The sequence below is a fragment of the Peromyscus leucopus genome, chromosome 2 (assembly GCF_004664715.2).
Source record: "Peromyscus leucopus breed LL Stock chromosome 2, UCI_PerLeu_2.1, whole genome shotgun sequence".
In the NCBI taxonomy this organism is placed as follows: domain Eukaryota; kingdom Metazoa; phylum Chordata; class Mammalia; order Rodentia; family Cricetidae; genus Peromyscus; species Peromyscus leucopus.
This window is the reverse complement of record NC_051064.1, coordinates 142,555,982-142,576,654: the sequence shown is the minus strand read 5'-3', so window position 1 is coordinate 142,576,654 and position 20,673 is coordinate 142,555,982. Positions and strand designations below refer to the sequence as shown.

Genomic DNA, 20,673 nt, shown 5'->3' with positions numbered 1-20,673 from the left:
CGATCGTCCTGGGGCTGTTAATTCTGTTAATTCCCATGCCCGCTTCAAGACAAGAAAAGCTGTGGCACGAGAATCTGGGCTGTCGACAGATCTGGGGGCTACAGAGCAGGCCGTCCAGTTCAGTGGGCCTCCTCCATGGGACAGAGCACAGCCCTGCCTGCTGGGATCCCATCACCAAAAGCTTCCAGCTGCTCCCTTCCCTTCTTCCCCTGCCAGCCTAGTGGTAGCGTGCCACAAGTTAGTGTTGCCACAGGCCGGCATCACTGTGGCCTTGGTAAAGCAGGACTAGGCCCTCGTTTCCTGAGAAGCAAGCCCGTGTTCTGTACACTGCTCTTGCACTGCTGCTCTGGCTAAAGGCACTAGGCTGCCTGGGTCTCCTGGTACAGGCCTGGCGAGTGCGGCTGCATCTCAGCCACAGGGTGCTGCCCACACCCTAAATAACTTACACAGTATGGAGCTCTACTTTCCATGACGGACATCGGGATGTCCCAGGACTCCTCGTCCCTGAGTTAGTGTTAACCATTCTGCAGTATCAGCTAGGTAGGTGACAGTTCCCCACCCACCCACTGGGGACACAGGGACCATAAGCAACATTAGAAAATAATCAAATTTATTCTCTCTAGGGATTGGGGCAGGAGCACCTTGAGTCCCAGGGTGCCATCCATCCTTAAATAAACAGTCAGAGGGCCACCTGCTCACTCTGCAGGCGGCGGGCCATCAGGAGCTGTGGGTGGGGTCTCTGCCAGTGTGGGCTGGCCCTCAGGCCCATCCCTAGGACGGAAGACCAGCTCTCCGGCCTGCAGCATCTGCCCGGCTGGCCACGTGCTGCCCGGCCCATACTGCTGGTAGAAGTCCGCATCCGTCTGGAACATGACCAGTGCCTGGGCTGTGTGGATCCGAACATGCTGGGCCAGGCTGTTGGCATCCAGGAACTTGTCCCCGCAGGAATCACAAGCGTAGAGGATGTGGGTGTTGGGGTCTGTGGAGGTGTGGGCTGTGGTCAGGATGGGAAGGACCTTAGGTCCGCCGGCATCCATACCCCAGACTGCCCCTCTCACCTTCTTCCTGCACCTGCTTGACAGCCTTGCTGATCTCGGCTTTCAGTACTTCGGTCTCATCAGCTGTCACTGCAGCCCCCACTGGTACCACTGTGGGCAGAGGCAGCAGGGCCTGAGGCAGAAGCCACAGGGACCTACCCACCCCTTTGCTGCCAGCAAGGCAAGCCGCCTGTGGCCACCCTCTGCTGCCTGCAGTCCACACCTGTGAGCTGAGTGACCGCTGTTGCTGCCAGTGCCTCAGTGGCCAGTGTGACCATGTCGTCCACAGTGACCACGCTGACCTCACCACCCTCTTCTGGCTCCAGGATCTTGATGCCCGCCTTGCCCTGATGCACGGTCTTTACGTGAGAACGCAGGTTGTCTACCCGGTTGAAACCACGACCACACTTGTCACACAGGTAAGGCTTCTCTCCTGGTGGTGAGGCAAGTTACCACCCTGCCACCTCCAGGCCTCCCAGTACCCAGCAGCCCCATCTTTTCTGGCAAGTTCTCTGGCGGCCGCCAGTGCTGACAGGTGCCTCAAGAGCACCCTCCTCCTCGAAAGCTCCAAGGCAGGTGGAGTCCATCCCCATTTGAACTGAACTTCAAGGCTACCTGTAAACAAGTGTGGCACAGGGTTCCCTGCCTCTACCCCCCTACCCTTCTCCTGCAAAACGGGCTGGGAAGGGATGGACACAGGCAGACAGCACATGCTCACCAGTATGGATGATTATGTGCTTGGACAGGTCCCCCACATTCACAAAGGCCTTGCTACACACGCTGCACTTGTGTGGTCGGATGTTGTCATGGTGGCGAATGTGATTGGCCAACTGGCTGGACTGGACGAATCTATAGGGCCACAAATAACGGGGCTCATGTTGACCCACAGGAGCTATGGTGTGTGTGTGGGGGGGTGGGCTTAGGGGGTACCCACCACTCTGGGACACAGCCTGGGACTTGGCCTCATGCTCCCTGGAGTGGGGGCAGGCCACTACCTCTTGCCACAGCGCTCACAGACGTAGGGCTTCTCCCCCGTGTGTTGGCGCACATGGGCGATGAGGGAGCTGGCTTGAGTGAAGGCTTTGCCACACATCACACACTGGCACGGCTTCTCACCTGGGGCAGAGGCACAAGGCACTAGCACCCACTCGGCGCCCTGCGGCCCCTCCACAGCCCACACAGGGCCTCCTCACCCACCCGTGTGGATCCGTACGTGCCGCTGCAGCGCGCCCGGGTCAGCAAACTGCCGCTGGCAGTGGGTGCACACGTAGGGCTTCTCCCCGCTGTGTATCCGCAGGTGCCGCTTGAGGTTCCCTTTGGAAACCAAGGGCAGGACTGGTGTGCTGCACTGTGAGGGCCGAGGGGTGGGGGGGGAGCCAGGGTGCTCGGGGCCTACCTGAGGTGGTGAATTGCTTCCCGCACTCGCGGCACTTGAGAGGGCCGTCGGCAATGTGGATCTTCAAGTGAGCCTTCAGGTTCCCCACCTGCACCCAGACAGGGGCTCAGAGGGGCCCCTAGGGACCTGGCTTCTCCCCAAGCCCTTTAGCCAGGGAATAACGGACGGACTTGCCGGTCTCTCAAAGGGGCAGAGCCCCGTCCCTGATCGAGGCTCAGGGTCCCAGCAGTGGAAGGACAACGCAGCACAGCCTGTCCTAAGCTTGCCCTTCAGGGTGCCATCCTAGGAGAGTCCCTACCATCCACAGACCTAGTGGCTGTCCTGTGCCAACCCTGGGGAGCCACCAGCAGGACCCACCGTGCTGGCTCAGGGAGGGGTGCACACCTGGTTGAACTTCTTGTCACAGTGCGGGCACTTGTGCTCCTTGTTGGTGTCGTGAGTCTCCAGGTGGCGCATCTTGGAGGTGGGGTCCGAGAAGGAGCGGCCACAGTAGTCGCACTGGTAGGGCTTCTGGCCACTGTGCACCAGCTGGTGGCGCTTGAGGTTGCCGGAAGTAGTGAAGAGCTTGCCACAGTCCCCGCAGCGGTAGCGCGCCTCCCCCGAGTGCCTCTTCTTGTGCAGGTTCAGCAGGCTGATGAGCCTGTAGCTCTTGCCGCACTCCTCACACCCGTACGGTTTCAACGGGCTGTGGAGCAGAAGGTGCTGGGTGACAGGAAGGGGTCCTGCAGGGTCCAGGGAGGCCCCCAGTCTGGGGGAGGCAAGGTGGGTACCTGTGTGTCTTCTCGTGGGCCTTGCACGCTGCGGGGTCTGAGAAGGCCTTGCTGCACTCCCGGCATGAGAACGGTTTCTCACCCGTGTGGATGCGGATGTGGCGTTTGAAGTTTCCCGTGTGCGTGAACTCCTTCCCGCAGTCCTGCAGACGCAGCAGGAAGGGGTGCGTGAGGGACTGTAGAGACCCCGGAGGCACAGGGCTGGCACCGCCCACGGCCCCGCACCTCGCACTTGTGGATGATGGAGCCATAAGCCTTGGACTCAGTGCGATCCCCGTAGGTGCCTGAGCGCAGGTTCCGGCCCTCCATGCCAAGCTCCTGCCCAGAGTCTGTGCCCGCAGACTCTTCATTCTCCTCAGGGGTCTCCCCGTTCTCCAGATGCATCCCCTCTTCCTTGACGGTGGCAGGTCCTGTGTCCTCTTCCTCTTGTTCCTCTTCTCCTTTGCTGGCTGGTTCCACTTCCATTTCTGCACGGAAGAGAGCAGGTACTGAGGGACTGGCCTGGGCTCAGAGTCCCTTCTGGGTCTGGTCCAACTCTCCCCACTTCACAAATGCCTTTCTTTAGGTGACAGGCGCAAGGCCTCAGGCAGATGTGTAGCACGTTCAGTCAACAAGTACTTGTGATGGAGGCTGTGGGAAGCACGGCCCACTTGGGTAATGCCCAGGGCCGAGCAGGAGCTCCAGGGCGATGTCAGGATGCGTCCAGGCTAATGGAAACATGGAGGGGATGTACAACTAAGACGGCTTACAACTCAAGAAAGAAAAAAGTTCAAGCGGATAGTGTCCCAACAGGACAGGCTAGAGAAGGAAGAGGTGACCCAAGAGGGCGGTGGGGTGCGTGTGGCAGGGCCGGCCCTGGCTGGGGAAGGGGGGCACCTTGCTCTGAGCTCTCTGACAAGGCTCAGCTTCGGCAGCTGCCATGCCACTCGTGGGGTCCGGCTTGAGCTCCACGGGTGGAGGCTCCCGGGGGGCATCAGCCTTCTCCGTCTGCTCTGCACCTGAGGAGGGATGGGAGGCTGGATTGGGACTCTGTCGGGGGTCAAATAGGTCTCTTCCATGGCTGGAGCAGACCTGCAGAACAAACTACCCGAGCTAGACGTGAGCCAGAAAAGTACAAGAGCACACGCCACGACCTCCCAGCCACAAGGCCTCTCCTACTCTGGGGCCCAGGCTGCTGGCAGGTGATGGGCAGCACCAACTTCCTACTGGCCATTACCTTCTTCTAGGTAGCCAGCCCAGGAGACCAAATCACAACTCACCACTGGCTGTACTTTCTGCCTGGCCACCCCGCTCCTCTTTGAGCTCTCTGCCTGGGCCTGGCTGTGGACTGCTTCTTGCTTGGTCCAGCCTGCTCAGCATGGTGGCGGCAGCCTTCTCCTCTTTGGCTCTCTTGTCTCCTCCTGGAGACAGGACAGGACAGACTTGTCATTTTCCACCAGGTGTCCACTGCCAGAGGGGTGAGGCGAGCCCCCTGGGGACTAGCAGGTGCTTCACTGGTTTGTTCTTCACGACCACTGAAGCTGTGACAGCACAACCAAGTCCCCAGCAGGCACGGGCAGTGGACACTGGTGTGTCAGTGCTCACAGGAGGGGACAGGATCCTCTGACTGCACACAGCAAAGAACCCTGCCCATAATGGGAGTCTGGGGGCTTCTGAGGACACCCTGAGAGCCAGGGAGCTCAGGGAGGGCGGCTCCTGGAGGGCAGGCAGCAGCTCTGCTCCCCGGCACCTAGTGGGCCAGGTGTGGAAAGGGCAGGTGTGGGGACCTTTCCAGGAGTGCCTGGCCAACCCTTACCAGCACCCCGCAGTGACAGCAAGTAGATGAAGAATCTGACACCCAGGGAGGTGACCCAGATCAGAGACAGGGCCTCCAAAAGAAGCCAAGTTCCTTGACCACTTTTTAGGACAGGCTCCAGTGACCTTACCTTCCACAGCTGAGGCTTCCGTATTTTCCCCGGTGCTACTGGTCGGCTCAGCAAGTGACTTGAGTGCATGGCAGGCTGTGATAATGTCGTGCATCTGGAGGAAGCTGGCCACAGCCAGCACATCATCCACGTTCTCAGGGCTAAGGTTCAGCTTAGCAGTGTACATGAACTCCAGCACCTGCCCCAGGCCTGTCAAAGACAGGACACCATCACAGACCAACTTCAGGGCCTACCAATGTTTCTCCACCCAACAGTGGAATCAAATTTTGGAAAGTTGAGTGGTAAGCCTCCACTTCCTGTCTGCTGGGCTAGGGACACCTGAGGATAGGCCACCCCATTCCTCCTGACAGCGTGGTCTTCAAGACGCCGTCACCTGCTCTACCTAACCTCCAGCCACCTGACACTTGTGTGTCTGTTTTCACATCTATAAAAGAAGAGACTACTTTGTCCTGACCATCTCAAAAACAGGTCAGAGGGCTCTGGGTAGGAGTACAGACCTAAGACTGGTCTATCCTTCCTCAATCCCAGGCCCAGCTAGCCCCTCAGGGTTTTTTTTTTTTTTTTTTTTTTTTTTTTTTTTCTGAGACAGGGTTTCTCTGTGTAGTTTTGGTGCCTGTCTTGGATCTTGCTCTGTAGACCAGGCTGGCCTTGAACTCAGAGAGATCCGCCTAGCTCTGCCTCCCGAGTCTGGGATTAAAGGTGTGCATCACCACCGCCCAGCCACCCCTCATCATTCTTGACACAGCCTGGCTGTCGGCCCCAGGACTGATCTGGTCACAGGAAGGGGATGAGGAGGGTCTAGGGCCAGCCTTACTGTATCCCTGCTAACAAGGCTGGCCCTACTGTCTCTGCCCTCATCACACTGTGAACCTGTGTCCTTGGTCACTCCATGCCTAGTCAGAAGAGATGGGATAAACTTGGTACCCATAGGGTCAGAGCTCAAACTCAGGTGGGACATGGCCTGCTGGCACTGCCCTAAAAGGGCCCTGCATGATATGAGGCTCCGGCTCCAACAAGGTACCTGCTGCATTACTGATGTCCAGATGTACCACATCCTTCTGGTCCACAAAGAGCATCTTGAAGTATTCACTGCAAGCTGCCAGCACCGCCTTGTGAGCCTTGAAGTCAACACCATCCACCACAAAGGTGCAGTCACAGAGAAGGCCCAGTTGCCGCTGCTGGTTCAGCTGCTCCAAGACACGCTGGCTGTGCTGGGGGAAATCCATGGCTGCAGAAAGCCAGAGCCTTCTGTCAGCACCGAGAAAGGACGCCAGCCCAACCTGCCGCCAACTGTCAAGCCCCAGGTGAGACTCACCGAGGAGCATTAAACAAGGGAGAGGCTTTCTACCACAGAAGGGCAGATGATTCCAGACACTTGCTGCAAGCCAAGGCGGCCCAGTGGCTCCCAAAGCTTACCCAACAGGGCAGGTTTCCCAAACTAAAGAGTACCAAGATAGCTTGCCCCCAAAGCAGAATACACAGGAAGTAATGAGCTAAGGAGTCAAAATGCTATCTCATAAAACAGCTTAACATGTTTTACAAAAAGCGCGCGCATGCGCGCGCGCGCGCGCGCACACACACACACACACACACACACACACACACACACACACACACTATTAGAATAAACTACAAACGTCAGCTTTGGGGTTCTAAGTCCAGGTGGCTCTTCCATCATCAGCTACAGAACTCTCTCTCCTCCAGCTCCCACAGGCAAGTTCTGTTCCTTGTCCACACAAGGCTGGGTTCTTTGGGGTGGGGATTTTACCCCGGCTCTCTCCTTCCCTGGCTTTCCTACCCTGCCCTTGCTTAGTCCCTCCCTCTCTCAGGCTCAAGGATCTACATACAGCAGTTAAGTCCGCTGCCTCCAGAAACCTCTGAGTGGTGGCTCTCCCAAGAGAGATAAGTGCTCCAATACTAATCCAAGAGCTGCCTGGGCGGCTTCTCTATTAAGGGCTTCACTTAATGCCTGGAAATCCCACAGCTGTCCCAAGGGAGCGTGTGTGGAAAAGGTCCTGGCCTGGTGCCCAATTATGAACCACACAGATGGAGCTGAGATGACATCCAAGTAGCCCCTGCCTGCCCAGCGCCACTGCAAAACCTTCTCGAGATGGCGATCTTCTAGGGAAACAATGAACTTTTCTTTATAGAGAAAGAAGGTGTTTAGGAACATTTCAAAATTAAACCCGGCACCCACTGTGTGAGGCCACAGTACATAGAGCTGGCTGCATTGCTGGATCCAAACCCCAGGAACAGCCAGCTGCTCTAGAACCAGACTGCCCTGGGCAGGAGAGCCACTTTGGGGAACTCTGCCCCAATGCAGCAGCACTGGCTGCTCCTGACCCTGGGCTGTTGCTGGCCTACAGCCTAGGGCTGCAATGACCACGTGGTATTGGGCATCTGAGGAGAGCCCAGAAGCCACGCCCCTTCACGCCAGCACAGACACATTTGCCACATCATGGTTTCTGGAAACTTCTGAGTATCTGCCTGCAATCTCAGCACATAGAAGCTGAGGCAGGAGGATGACAAGTTCCAAGCCAGCCAGAGTCACATGAGTCACTGTCTCAAAGAACAAGAAAATATCAGAGTATGTACTTGCTGAGCTAAGGTGAAGTATCTAATGGGCAACGTGGCAGTGGTATCAGGCCAGGTGCAAGTTCAAGCTGGAGACCGAGCCCTGTTCCCCCAGGCCCAAGCAGGGGCACTGCTTCTGGGCCTGGCAGTGCCAACATCTACAACTAGAAGGCGCCTACAGCAAGAGTTAGGCGCAGGACACCCACAGTAACGCCACCGCAAACCGGGACACCCTGTAAAACACTTCCTCTAAGTCAGTGGTTCTCAGCCTTCCTAATGCTGGACCCTTTAACAGTTCGTGTGCTGACCTGACCATACATTCTTTTCATTGTACTTCATAACTCGAATGAATCGTAATGTGAAGATCTGTGTTTCCCAATGGCCTTAGGCAACCCCTGTGGAAGGGTCGGGACCCACAGGTTGAGAACTGCTGCTCTAAGTCCTCAAACCCCAGAAAGAGCCAACTCCCACTGGTGACCTGAAGGGATGAGAGGGAGAGTTTTGGTGTTGCTGTTCAAGGCATAAGACACTGAGAGGAAGCCATGTCCAGGCCTGGGGCGAGGTGCCCTTTCTAAGGTGCCCAGGAGCTGAGAAGCACACACACGGAGGAGGCACAAAAGCAGGCGGTGTGACCGCCCACGCCACACTGAGCTGTCTTCTGAGGAGAAAGCTGTGGGCAGACAAGAGTCCTCGTCACCTTCTCCACAGCCAGCGAACCACCCCGAGTGCAGAAAGGGAGCCCACATTCCGTATGTGCTTGCTAGGTTAGGATGACCAGTGTCCACCTGGGGGAGCCCTGGTGTCCTTCCTTCATCTGGGATGGTCATCCATTCCTGGTCCATCGTTCACCCCTTCATCACTGTTGCACTGTGTTCTACATCCCTCGCTTTACAGCAAGCCACTCCAACTCAGTGAGCGGAGCCCTCAGAGGCATCTACTTCTTAGAGCTTTGTGGGCTGTCTGTCTGTCTGTCTGTGGTTGTCTCCTCCCCAGAGTGTTGTGTCAGGCCTCTGCTGTGGGATGTCTTTCTGCATGCTGTGAATATATGTTGGTCCCATTGCTTAATAAATAAGCTGCTTTGGCCTTGGCAAGGCAGCTTAATGGCAGGCGGGAAATCCAAGCAGAGAGACGGGAAAGAGAAAGGCGATAAGAGAGACATGAGCCCACCGCCCCAAAGAGCAACAAGATGTCAGACCGGTAATACCACAGGCCACGTGGCATAACAGATTAATAGGAATGGGTTGAGTTAAGTTATACGAGCTAGCCAGCAAGAAACCTGAGCCATAGACCAAACAGTTGGTAATTAATATTAAGCCTCTGAGTAACTATTTTATAAGCAGCTACAGGACCGCAGGTGGGAAGGATTCATCCCAACTGTGGGGCCAGGCGGGCCCAGAGAAACTTCCGACTACAGTCACTCCATGTGACTCCATCAGTGAGCAACTGGAGTTTTTGCTGTTGTTTTTTGAGACAGGGTTTCTGTCTGTAACTGCCCTGGCTGTCTTGGAACTCACTCTGTAGACCCAGGCTGGCCTCAAACTCAAGAGACTCACCTGTCTCTGCCTCCTGAGTGCTGGGATTAAAGGCGTGCCCCACCACCTGGCTGGTTTTTGTAAATATTTTTTTTTTTTGGAAAAGGGTCTCACTGTGTAGCCCTAATTGGCTTAGAACTCAGAGATCACCTGCCTTTGCCTCTCAAGGCTAGATCAAAGGTGTACCCATCACGCCCAGCCACCACGCCTAGCCAGTTCAAAGTTTCTAATAAAACAAACAAAAAGCAAAGCATTAAGAGCAGTCACACACAGCCTAGGGCAAAGGCTTGTCACTCTGCATGTATCCTAAGGCCCCGGGGAGTGGCAGGACGGTGGGCCTCAGTGGTGGTGATGGCCTGACTATACAGACATACATAAAGGCATATATAGATGGGACCCAGGAGGACTGGTGCAGCTCCTCCAGCAGTGAAGCAACACACTTAGAGTTGTTTCAGCCTGACAGTGTCACAGAGCCGGGCACCACACCCTGGTCACCTGCAAACCAAGCACACAGCCACCCTGGCACCACCTTTCTTTTTGCTGCCTCAGAGAGGCAAGGACTAGGGAGGAACTCCCCAGACTTGAGTCCTGGGTCTGCCACTGGCTGCCAGGGGGCCAGAGCGTCTCCAGCGGGGAAGGGGCTCACACACTCGTTACAGGGTTAGTCACAGTAACGCAGCTAGGCCAGAGGCACACGCCTTCAGCACCCAGCAGCTGTCTGTGAACAGGAAGCAGACAGACATAGTCTAAGTTACTCTTTCAGGCTCGAAACCCTCATCACATGGTCTCGACATCCTTTTTCCTGGGCCCTCTGGATGTGACTAAACCCACCAATCATAACCCATCATCCCTTTCTAAATGTAATCTGGAAAGTTCCTGTAACACATGGGGGAAGGGCACGGCACACAACAAAGAGAGGGCATGTAAGGAGCCAGCCACTGGGGTGAACTGTCTCTGCTGAGGGGCTTACACCAAGTACTGCACTGGCAAACCCTGAGGGGCTCGTGTAGGAAGCACCAGGATGCCTGAACTGCACAGCTCTCTCCCAAAGCCAAACAGGCTCCTGTCACACACTGAAACACCATCCAAGTTACTGGCAGGCACTGACTAGCATGAGGGGTGGGGCCACATCTTAGGCCAGAAAACAAATGCTCCCTTAAGCAGACACACTGAGCTTGGCTGGCTCCCAGAATGGACCGGCCTGCTCCGGCTTCCACACAAAGAGGTCACCACGGAGTCACCTTTCCTGATCATCCAGAAATACAAGTGGCTCAAAGACACACAGACAGACACAGACACTCTGGGAGGCTGAAAGCTATGCACCCAGTCCCACTCCCGAGCTGTCCCTTCAGATACAAGCTGGCAGAGAAAAGAGACAATCATCAGCACACCTGTCCTGCTAGCACAGTGCTCCTCGCCCGGCAAGTGCTGGCCTTGTATCGAGACTACGTTCCTTCCATTTCTGAGTCATTTCTCTTGATATATAAAGACGTGTGCGTGCACAGAATCTATCTAGAAAGATAATCTTTCAGTGGATGAGAGGACAGTGCTAGGGATCAAACCCTTGCACAAACCTGGTAACCAACTGCTGTGTTTCTGAGCTGTGTTCTCAGCTCTCCCTCTTTTAAACCTCCAGATCTTTATAGAAACCTCCAGATCTGCTTGGAACCACTCCAGACTTGGACACTTCATCCTCTGCTGACAGAGCTACTCTGACTGAGGCCATGTCTACCAGTCCTGAATCTATACTGTTTTCTGTAGTGTGTATTATAAAAAGCCAGATCCTTGTTTGTTTTTGTTTTTCCGGGACAGGGTTTCTCTATGTAGCCCTGACCGTTCTGGAACTCACTCTGTATGTAGACCAGGTTGACCTTGAACTCAGAGATCCACCTGCTTGTGTCTCACAAGTGCTGGAATTAAAGGCGTGTGACACTACTGCCCGGCTTGATTGATTGATTGATTGGCCTTTCCTTTTTTTCTTGAGCCAGCAACAGCCTGGCCTCAGACTCACTGTGTAGCACAGGCTGCCCTTGACTATCCTTCTCCCCACCTCCCAAGTGCTGGCATGCAGGGATGCAGCCCCAGGGCAGGCTTGCTATTTTGCCTTCTCACTTGTCCTCTGATACCCATCATGCCAGGGTACAACACATGCCTGGACCACATGCTGACACCTTTTGTTCCGTTTTGGTTTTGGGACACAGTCCTATGTGTTCAGGCTGGCTTTGAACTTGTGATGTAGCCAAGGATGACCTTGAACTCCTGGTCTTCCCACCTCCCAGGCAGAGAAGCCAGCATCTGATATGGTATGGCCCAGCCTCTAGAACTATGAGAAACACACTTGGTTGGAACTTGCCCCGCCTGTTATAGCAACAACACAGAGCACACTAAGAAAGACACCTGGTGACTCCACAGCTCATAAATCTGACTAGGCACAGCCCCTCTCTGTACTCACGGGAGGTAAAGTGCTACAGCTTTGGGCCTCGTGAGGAAGAACGCTAACAAACCACTGATAGATAGATAGCACAGGTAACACAGGTATCAGGTGCTGAGGAGAGGCAGGTAGAACTATGAGAGCCGAGAAAGGGAATGAGGAGGACCTCTCTGAGGAGTCAGAATTTAAGCAAAGACCCAAAAGAAGTGCAAGAGAGAGCTGTGCCTGGTAACCCAGGAGCCATTAACCTGGGGGCCAAGAGCAAGTGCCTTTCTTTGAAAGAGACCTGTGTGAAAGGTGGCTGGGCAGCGGGAGAGGCTGAGTCACCCAGGGTCTCAGGGGAAGCTGGACTTTAGAATCAAAGTGCTCTCTGTCCCTCTCTCTCCCACCCTCCCTCTCCTCTCCTCTCTCTCTCCGTTCCCCAGGTCCCATGAATCTTGTCTGGGCTCAAATCTGTTATGTACCTGTGGATGAACCTGCTGCCTCCACCCTGCAAATGCTGGTGTGCCACACACAAGGGTTATGTGGCAATGGAACGACCCCAGGGCTTCACAAATGGTGGGCAAGCACGTTAGCCATTAAGCTACACACACTTTTTAAAAAGCCGTGTGAGAACTGGAAACAGAACGCCAGTACTCTGGAAGGCCCACTTAGCGGTTAAGAGACTGAAAGGAAGCCTAGAGTGAGCAAGAAGGCCAGGCAGCCTCTGCAGAGGGCTACAGGGCCTTGGGGAGGACCACAGACTGGTGGGGGGAGGCTCACAAGCTGGCAACAGTACTCTGATTAAGTGCATGTGCTGGCTGGGCATGGTGGCACACCCCACCTTTAATCCCAGCACTGGGGAGGCAGAGGCAGGCTGAGCTCTAAATTTGAGGCCAGTCTAGTCTGCAAAGTAAGTTCCAGGACAGCCAGAGCTATAAAGAGAAACCCTGTCTTGAAAAAATAAATAAGTAAAAAGAGAAAGCGCGCATCCATTGGGGCAGACATAATTAGCTGTTGAAGTAGATGTGGGCTGTGAGGGGAAGCAGAGGATGATATGAAAGTTCTGTCAGAAGCTGGCATGGTGGTACCATTCCCTGAGAAGAGGAAAAAACGAGTCCACGGAAAATCAAAAACTCTGTTCCCACCAACTAGAGACAAGACGGCAGTAATAAAGAGAGAAGATACTGGGTACAAAAAGAAAGGGTCAGCGTGATGGTTCAGTGGCTAAGGGCCACTTGCTGCCAAGCCTGATGACCTGAGTTCTATCCCTGCAACTCACAAGGTAGGAGAGCACCAACTCATGCTGGTTACCTCCGACCTCCACATGCACATCATGGCACATGCACACATAAACACAAAATAAATACATAAATGTAATTGTTTTTAAAGAAAGAAAGAGTGAGAGAAGATTGGGAGGAGGTGAACCTGCAGGGACAGGCGAGGGCTGTGACAGCCACACCAGGGGCAGCTCAGCCTCCACAGCCTGAAGAGCAGCCAGCAGAGAGGAGAAGCTGGCAAACTGCTGGGTGGAGACACCTCAGTCGGCAGGCAGCGTGCTTGCTGAGCATATACAAAGCTCTGGGTTCAATCCCCAGCAATGTACAAACCAAGTGTTGGCCCACCCCAAAATCCTCAGCTATACAGAGCTTGAGGCAAGCCCGGGTGACATGAGCTGCCTCATAAATAAATAAAGGTGACAAAATTAAGACGTTCTCAAATGGACTGTTGGAACCTGAAAAATGTTACTGTCCCCCTACAGCACCAGAAGGGTTTAGTCTTTGGGCCTCCCACAAAATACCACAGAACCGTGAAGGACTTCTCCCTTGAGGGGCTCAAGGCCCCAGTGACATTCAGCACAGTCCTGAGCACTGCGATGCTGAGTCACAATGCGGCTGACTCATGCTTCGGAAAGACACCCACATCCTGCAGGGCATGTGAAAAAAACAGTCAAGGGGCTCCTCTCAAAAGGGCACATGGGGACAGTTGTTACCTGCAACCTTCCTGTTTTCCCTCTTATAAATACACCCATTAAAAATTGAAACAGAGGGAGGGAGGAAGTCGAGTTGGGAGGGAGGATATTTACTCAGGGTCAGAGGCCTTCTTTTCCAGCATCAAACCTTTAAGGCATCTCCAGCTGGCTGTGGTGTAATGAACCTGTGATCAGGAGGCAGAGGCCAGAGGATTGCTGCTAGTTCAAGGCCAGCCTGAGCTATCTTTTTTTTTTTTTTTTTTTTTTGGTTTTTCGAGACAGGGTTTCTCTGTGTAGCTTTGCGCCTTTCCTGGAGCTCACTTGGTAGTCCAGGCTGGCCTCGAACTCACAGAGATCCGCCTGGCTCTGCCTCCCGAGTGCTGGGATTAAAGGCGTGCACCACCACCACTTAGCCTGAGCTATCTTATGAAACTCAAAATAACAACAACAAATGACATTTTCTACTTTCTACAAGACCTAGTGACTAAAAACTTCTCAAGAAAACAATATTTCATAAGGGGAATGGAAAAATTACTAATTTTTTCACAAAGAATGCGTCAGTCGGGAAGATCCTGGGAATAGCAATCCCCGAAGGTGCCCACTGGAGCGGTGCACCCTCAGCGTCAGGCACAGGTGAAGAGCTGCCGGCCGCTGCCGAGAGCACAGCCCTAGGCCTAGCGACAGCCTAGGGCTCGGAATCAGGCAGAGCTGGTCCTTGGGCAGCAGGAACCCCCACTTCCTTTCTGTAAACCTGGGGTAACAGTTGAGGCTGTTGGGCACCATCATTATGATACGTAAAAATGCTGGAACAGTGACAGCCAGGAGATGGGGGTCCACTACCCCACAACAGTGACAGCCAGGAGACAGGGGGGCCACTACCCCATAACAGCGACAGCCAGGAGACAGGGGGCCACTACCTCACAACAGCGACAGCCAGGGGCCACTACCCCACAACAGCGACAGCCAGGAGACAGGGGGCCACTACCCCACAACAGCGACAGCCAGGAGATGGGGGTCCACTACCCCACAACAGCGACAGCCAGGAGATGGGGGTCCACTACCCCATAACAGCGACAGCCAGGAGACAGGGGCCACTACCTCACAACAGCGACAGCCAGGCCACTACCCCACAACAGCGACAGCCAGGAGACAGGGGGCCACTACCCCACAACAGCGACAGCCAGGAGATGGGGGTCCACTACCCCACAACAGCGACAGCCAGGAGATGGGGGTCCACTACCCCACAACAGCGACAGCCAGGACAGCCAGGAGATGGGGGTCCACTACCCCACGACAGCGACAGCCAGGAGACAGGGGGCCACTACCACAACAGCGACAGCAGGAGATGGGGGTCACTACCAGACAGCCAGGAGACAGGGGGCCACTACCACAACAGCGACAGATGGGGGTCCACACCCACAGCGACTGGGGGTCACTACCACGACAGCGACACCAGGAGACAGGGGCCACTACCTCACAACAGCGACAAGATGGGGGTCCACTAGCGACAGCCAGGCCAGAGGCGACAGCCAGGAGATGGGGGTCCACTACCCCACAACAGCGACAGCCAGGAGATGGGGGTCCACTACCCCACAACAGCGACAGCCAGGAGATGGGGGTCCACTACCCCACACAGCGAGCCAGGAGACACTACCACAACAGCGACAGCAGGAACGGAGCCAGGAGACAGGGGGCCACTACCCCACAACACACCATACACAAGCCAGACAGGGGTCCACTACCCCACAACAGCGACAGCCAGGAGACAGGGGGCCACTACCCCACAACAGCGACAGCCAGGAGATGGGGGTCCACTACCCCACAACAGCGACAGCCAGGAGACAGGGGGCCACTACCCCACAACAGCGACAGCCAGGAGACAGGGGTCCACTACCCCACAACAGCGACAGCCAGGAGACAGGGGGCCACTACCCCACAACAGCGACAGCCAGGAGACAGGGGCCACTACCCCACAACAGCGACAGCCAGGAGACAAGGGTCCACTACCAGGGGTTCACTTTCCTCAAGCAGATGCAACACAAGGCCTCACAGTGCTTGAGACCCAACAGCAGCGCCAACTCCTGTCTACAGAACACATGACCTGCATGACCAAGGGGCTTCACTGGGAAAGGACACAGTAGGACCACCCTACAGAGAAAAGAGACTGGCTGTCTGTGGTCTGTGACTTCAGTGTCCTTTAGAGCCCAGTGGCATTCCACCACACCCAATTCCTGCCGTCACTGCCCAGGAAGACCCGATTGCTGGAGATAGCACAGGCTCTGGCTACGGACGGGAGAGATCCAGCTGGGATCGAGGTCAAAGCTTTCTTTCTCCCCGCTGCCTAGCCCTCACGGCCCAGAGGGTGCTATGGAGATGCTGGGGGAACTGTCAGCAGCAGGCCTACTCACCCTGTCCCTAGGGAGAACACGACTCACTGACCAGGCAGGAAGTGCCCACTGGATAACAGTGGCGAGCCAGTTATGGGGTAACCAAAAGTCCCCTTCTGTGGAGCACCACTCAAGTCATTCAGGAAGCTTCTGGAGTGAGAGGAAGTCCTACTCTTATTTGGGTGGGCACCTTCACTGGCCAATGATTCAGGTAGAACATCATGGAATAGGGGAGGTGAGGACTCTTGTTATCACCCCTAAGCCTGGGATGTCCTTCTCTGGCCCTCACTCCTCCAGGTCTTCTGACCTTCAACTCACTTCACACCAGCACATGCAGACTTACACTGGGCCACTCACCCAGTACTGAGGCCTGCAGATCTGAGCTGAGCCATGCTACCAGCCTCTGGTCTCAGCTTGCAGAAGTCTATGGTAGGCTCTCCTTCTCAACCTGTATGATCAAGGAAGCCAGTCCCTCTACTAAATCCCTCTCGTGTGTGTGTGTGTGTGTGTGTGTGTGTGTGTGTGTGTGTGTGTGTGTGTGTGTGTGTGTGTGTATGTACTGTAACAGGGATGCTACATTTGTTGTTTGACTAAGGGGATATGACATGCCCATCAAATTGCCTTCTAAATAATGATGTTAATGCTCACAGATCAATGCTGCCGCCAGCACTGACCAGAGAAGTTTCTTTTGGGAGTGGGCAGAGCAACCACAGAGACTCGGAATTGGTCTGTCAGTCAGTCAGTGATAAACCGGGACATCCATAGCACCCCTCTAAGCATCGGGGTCATCTGGCAGGAGGAGCAGCAAGGCTGTGAGCACCTGCAGGAGGGTGAATGCTGCAGAACCCCAACACTCACAACAGCTGTGATGACCTACACAAAACTGGACCCATCAACATCCGAGATGGAGCCCAGGGGCTCAGGAGGTGTCACCCCTCTCTGAGGATCTACAAGGAGCTAATGGCTCCTAGGGGAAGGAAAAAAATACCCATGTTCCTGAAAAAAAAAAAAAACAAAAAAAAACCAGGCCGGGCGTTGGTGGTGCACGCCTTTAATCCCAGCACTCGGGAGGCAGAGCCAGGCGGATCTCTGTGAGTTCGAGGCCAGCCTGGGCTACCAAGTGAGTTCTATGAAAGGCGCAAAGCTACACAGAGAAACCCTGTCTCGAAAAACCAAAAAAAAAAAAAAAAAAAAAAAAACAAATCTCACCTGTGCTCCTGTAAGCAACCCTAATTAAACTCACCAGTTAAGTGAGAGAGAGAGGGGGGAGGTGTGAAAATAGAGAGAGGAAGGACTAGCTGGGAAGAAGGGGGAGAACAGATTGGGAGTGTCGAGAATGTGATGGGGGGGGAACATGATCAAATACAATATGTACATGTATGAAGTGCAGTAATGAAATCATTATTATCTATAATTAACATTGATTAAAAAAAAACATTGAAATTATTCAAAGGAAGTTTCTGCTGAGCATATGGGGCACACCTCTACTCTCAGCACGAGGGTGAAGGCAGGAGATGAGGAGTTCAAAGCCAATTCAGCTCCATGCAACCCTGTCTCAAAAGAAAAAGAATGGAGAAGGACTTAGTGGACCTCAGTATGACACTGTTCTTCACATGCTGACCTTTCCTGGGTTTTTCCCCCATTAGGACTCAGTAATAAGGTCCCTTCTAGATGAAGATTTAATCAATGTGTCACGGAGTGACGACAAGATGAGGCAGTCTGCTAGCACTTAGCAGGCTGCCTTTTTAATCTTTAATCTTCACTACAGCATTGTCTTAGGATTTCCAACAGTCCCAGGCCATGGTGATGTACATGTGTAATCCCAGTGGGTAGGGTGCTGAGGCAGGAGGACCAAATTCAAGGACAGTCTGGTCTCTGCAGCAAAATACTGTCTCAAAAACAAAACTGCCAGGAGCCGGGCAGTGGTAGTGCACACCTTTCATCCCCGCACTATATAGAGGCAATCGGATCCCTGAGTTCAAGGTCAGCCTAGTCTACAAAACAAAACAGCCAGGGCTACTCAGAGGAACCCTGTCTCAAAAAATCAAAATAAGCCGGATGTAGTGGCGCACACCTTCAATCCTAGCACTCAGGAGGCAGAGGCAGGAGGATCTCTGTGAGTTCAAGACCAGCCTGGACTACAAAACAAGTTCCAGGACAGCCAGGGCTACACAGAGAAACCATCTCAAAAAACCAAAACAAACAAACAAACAAAAAACAACAAAACCAGGAGCTGGAGAGAGGCTCAGCGGTTAAGAGCACTTGCTCCTCTTATGGAGGACCCGGTTCAATTCCCAGCACCCACATGGCAACTTATAACCATCTATAATTCCAGTCCTAGGGAATCCAATGCCCTTTGGCCTCTATAGGCACTGAATACCTGGTGCACACATACATGCAGAGAAAACACCCAAATACATAAAATAAAAATAAAAAACAATTTAAAAACAAAACCAGCCAAGGATGGTGGCACACACCTCTAACCCCTGCATTTGTGAGGCAGAGAGGCAAGAAATACAATGGAAGCCAGTGAATTCAAAACCCATCTCAGCCAGTGTATCTACATGGGTAGAGAGCGAGCTCAAAGCAATTCTAAGAAAAAGATCTCAACAATTTGAAACTCTATTGAGTTTGTATTCTGCATGCGTGCGTGCATGCGTGCGTGCAAGAAAGAGAGAGAGAGAGAGAGAGAACAACAGGCCAGCCTGTTCTACGGAGAGAGTTCCAGAACAGACAGGGCGACACAGAGACAGAGAAACCATGTCTCAAAAAACAAAACAAAACAAAACAAAACAAAAAAAAAAGAGTTGAAGAAAACAGTATTATATGGAGTTTTAAAATGTACAAAATTAACCAGTATGGTAACACCTGCCTGTAATTCCAGGAGGCTAGGGCAGGAAGATCAGGAACACAAGACCATCCTCAGCTACATACAGAGTTTGAGGCCAAACTGGGTACCCGCCTCAAAAAAACAAGCACAAGTACAAAGTTAACTGGCACACTGGTTAGTAATACGACCACGTGGTAAAGCTACTACAAAGCAAGGCAAGCTGGGACTAGGAAGAGCTCAGTGGATACAGTGCCTGCTGCATAAGCCTAACAATCCCCAGCAGCCACGTGAAAGCCAGCAGTAGCATCTAGAACCCTGGAACCTGGGAGTAAGGACAGGCGGATTCCCAGGGCTCACTGGCCAGCCCATCTACATTAAACGCAAAGGTTCAGGTTCAGTGTGAGACTCTCAAACACCAAGGCAGAGATAAAGACACCCAACATGGACCTCAGGCCTTCACACATACACACACAAAGGGAAGAAGATGATGATCTCAAGAAGGAGGATAACCAGAGGTGGCACACAGAGGACCCTAAAGATCACAGTGACAGTTTTTTCTGTAGATTGTGGGTGAGGAAAGGTGGGGGCATGATTCATTTATTCTGATGGTTCAGATTTAATGACTTTTTGTTGATGTTCTTTGAAACAGGATCTCATATAGATAGCTGGCCTCAAACCCAGTGATCCTCCTGCCTCAGACTCCCAAGTGCTGGTTCAAGCATAAAATTGTTCATGATTAATTATTAGAAAATGTTTGGTTCATGCACCTAGTTTATATGCCTAAACACGCAGGATCACATAACCATGTCTCGGGCTGAAAGGACTCACAGTGGGAAGAGGTAGAAGCCTGGCTCTAGACATGGCTTTGAAGGCTAGAGACTGCTCAGTAGTAGAGTGCTTGCCTAGCACACACCAAGCCCTTGATTCCATCTCCAGTGCCCAGCTCCAAAAACACTAAGACAATGTCTGCAGCATGAAGGGCAGCTGACCTACTCAGAACACTGGGAGAGTCCCTGTGAGGGCCTGGCCCTGGCTGGGACAGAGGCATGCTTCCCTCTCTAAGCTCTGGCTTCTGAGCTAGGTGGAGCGGGGAACCTGTGGCAGAGACTTCCATCAGGGACAGGAGAGTGGCTGAGCGTAGATGCAGCATATAGGCCAGACCTTTCAGGGCCAGAAACTGAAACACCACACTCAGGAGGCAGGCAGATCTCTGTGAGTTTGAGGCCAGCCAGGACTACAGAGAAACCCTGCCTCAAAAAACAAACAAACAAACAAACAAACAAAAAACCCCTGTCTCCTACAGACAGCTTTTGTCCTTCAGTATTATAGACATACCTCAGATCTCCAAAAAGTGGGGGGCTCTCTTCTCAGACAGTGTGCCTGTAGGAACTCCAGCTCGGCTCCCCTCCTCCAGCTCATCACCTAAATCAAAGATACCCAAGTGGAAGTTCCAGTGAGAACGTGAGGGCACCTGCTTGCTCTCCAGGCCCAGCTCCTCCTCTCTTCCATCAATGAGACAAGTGCAGAGCTTAGGACAGAGCATGACAAAAGGTAAGCCCTCAGTGAATGGTAAAATGAATTACTATTGGCCTGCTGTAGAAGACTGTGTGCTGGGCCTGGGAAACAAGATGAACAATCAGGATTCTAAGCTCCACACTCAGGAACTCCTTCCTGAGAAAAGGCCCAGCCAGTGGTGATGCTCTGCTCAGTTTAGGGTAGCACAGACTTTCCTGAGATGTCCACAACACTGATTCTCATCCCATCCACACCCTCATGACAGTGGTAGATCACCACCAGATAGCTTCACCTCAATGTTTTAGACAGGATTTTAGGGTTCTTT

The 20,673-nt window shown here is 53.5% G+C and overlaps 1 protein-coding gene across 1 annotated transcript in view; it reads right to left on the bottom strand.

The window, feature by feature from the left end:
* Positions 1-589: 589 nt before the first annotated feature.
* The window catches only part of Zbtb17 (zinc finger and BTB domain containing 17), a 22,037-nt gene continuing 1,953 nt past the window's right edge, over positions 590-20,673 (bottom strand). The window contains 16 exon segments of the mRNA XM_028880688.2: positions 590-979; positions 1,059-1,148; positions 1,261-1,470; positions 1,756-1,886; positions 2,033-2,153; positions 2,235-2,351; positions 2,434-2,521; positions 2,818-3,118; positions 3,204-3,346; positions 3,429-3,670; positions 4,080-4,103; positions 4,106-4,201; positions 4,463-4,603; positions 5,129-5,317; positions 6,150-6,356; positions 20,169-20,255. Coding sequence (XP_028736521.1) covers positions 696-979; positions 1,059-1,148; positions 1,261-1,470; positions 1,756-1,886; positions 2,033-2,153; positions 2,235-2,351; positions 2,434-2,521; positions 2,818-3,118; positions 3,204-3,346; positions 3,429-3,670; positions 4,080-4,103; positions 4,106-4,201; positions 4,463-4,603; positions 5,129-5,317; positions 6,150-6,354 — 2,382 coding nt within the window. The 5' untranslated portion in view covers positions 6,355-6,356; positions 20,169-20,255 and the 3' untranslated portion in view covers positions 590-695.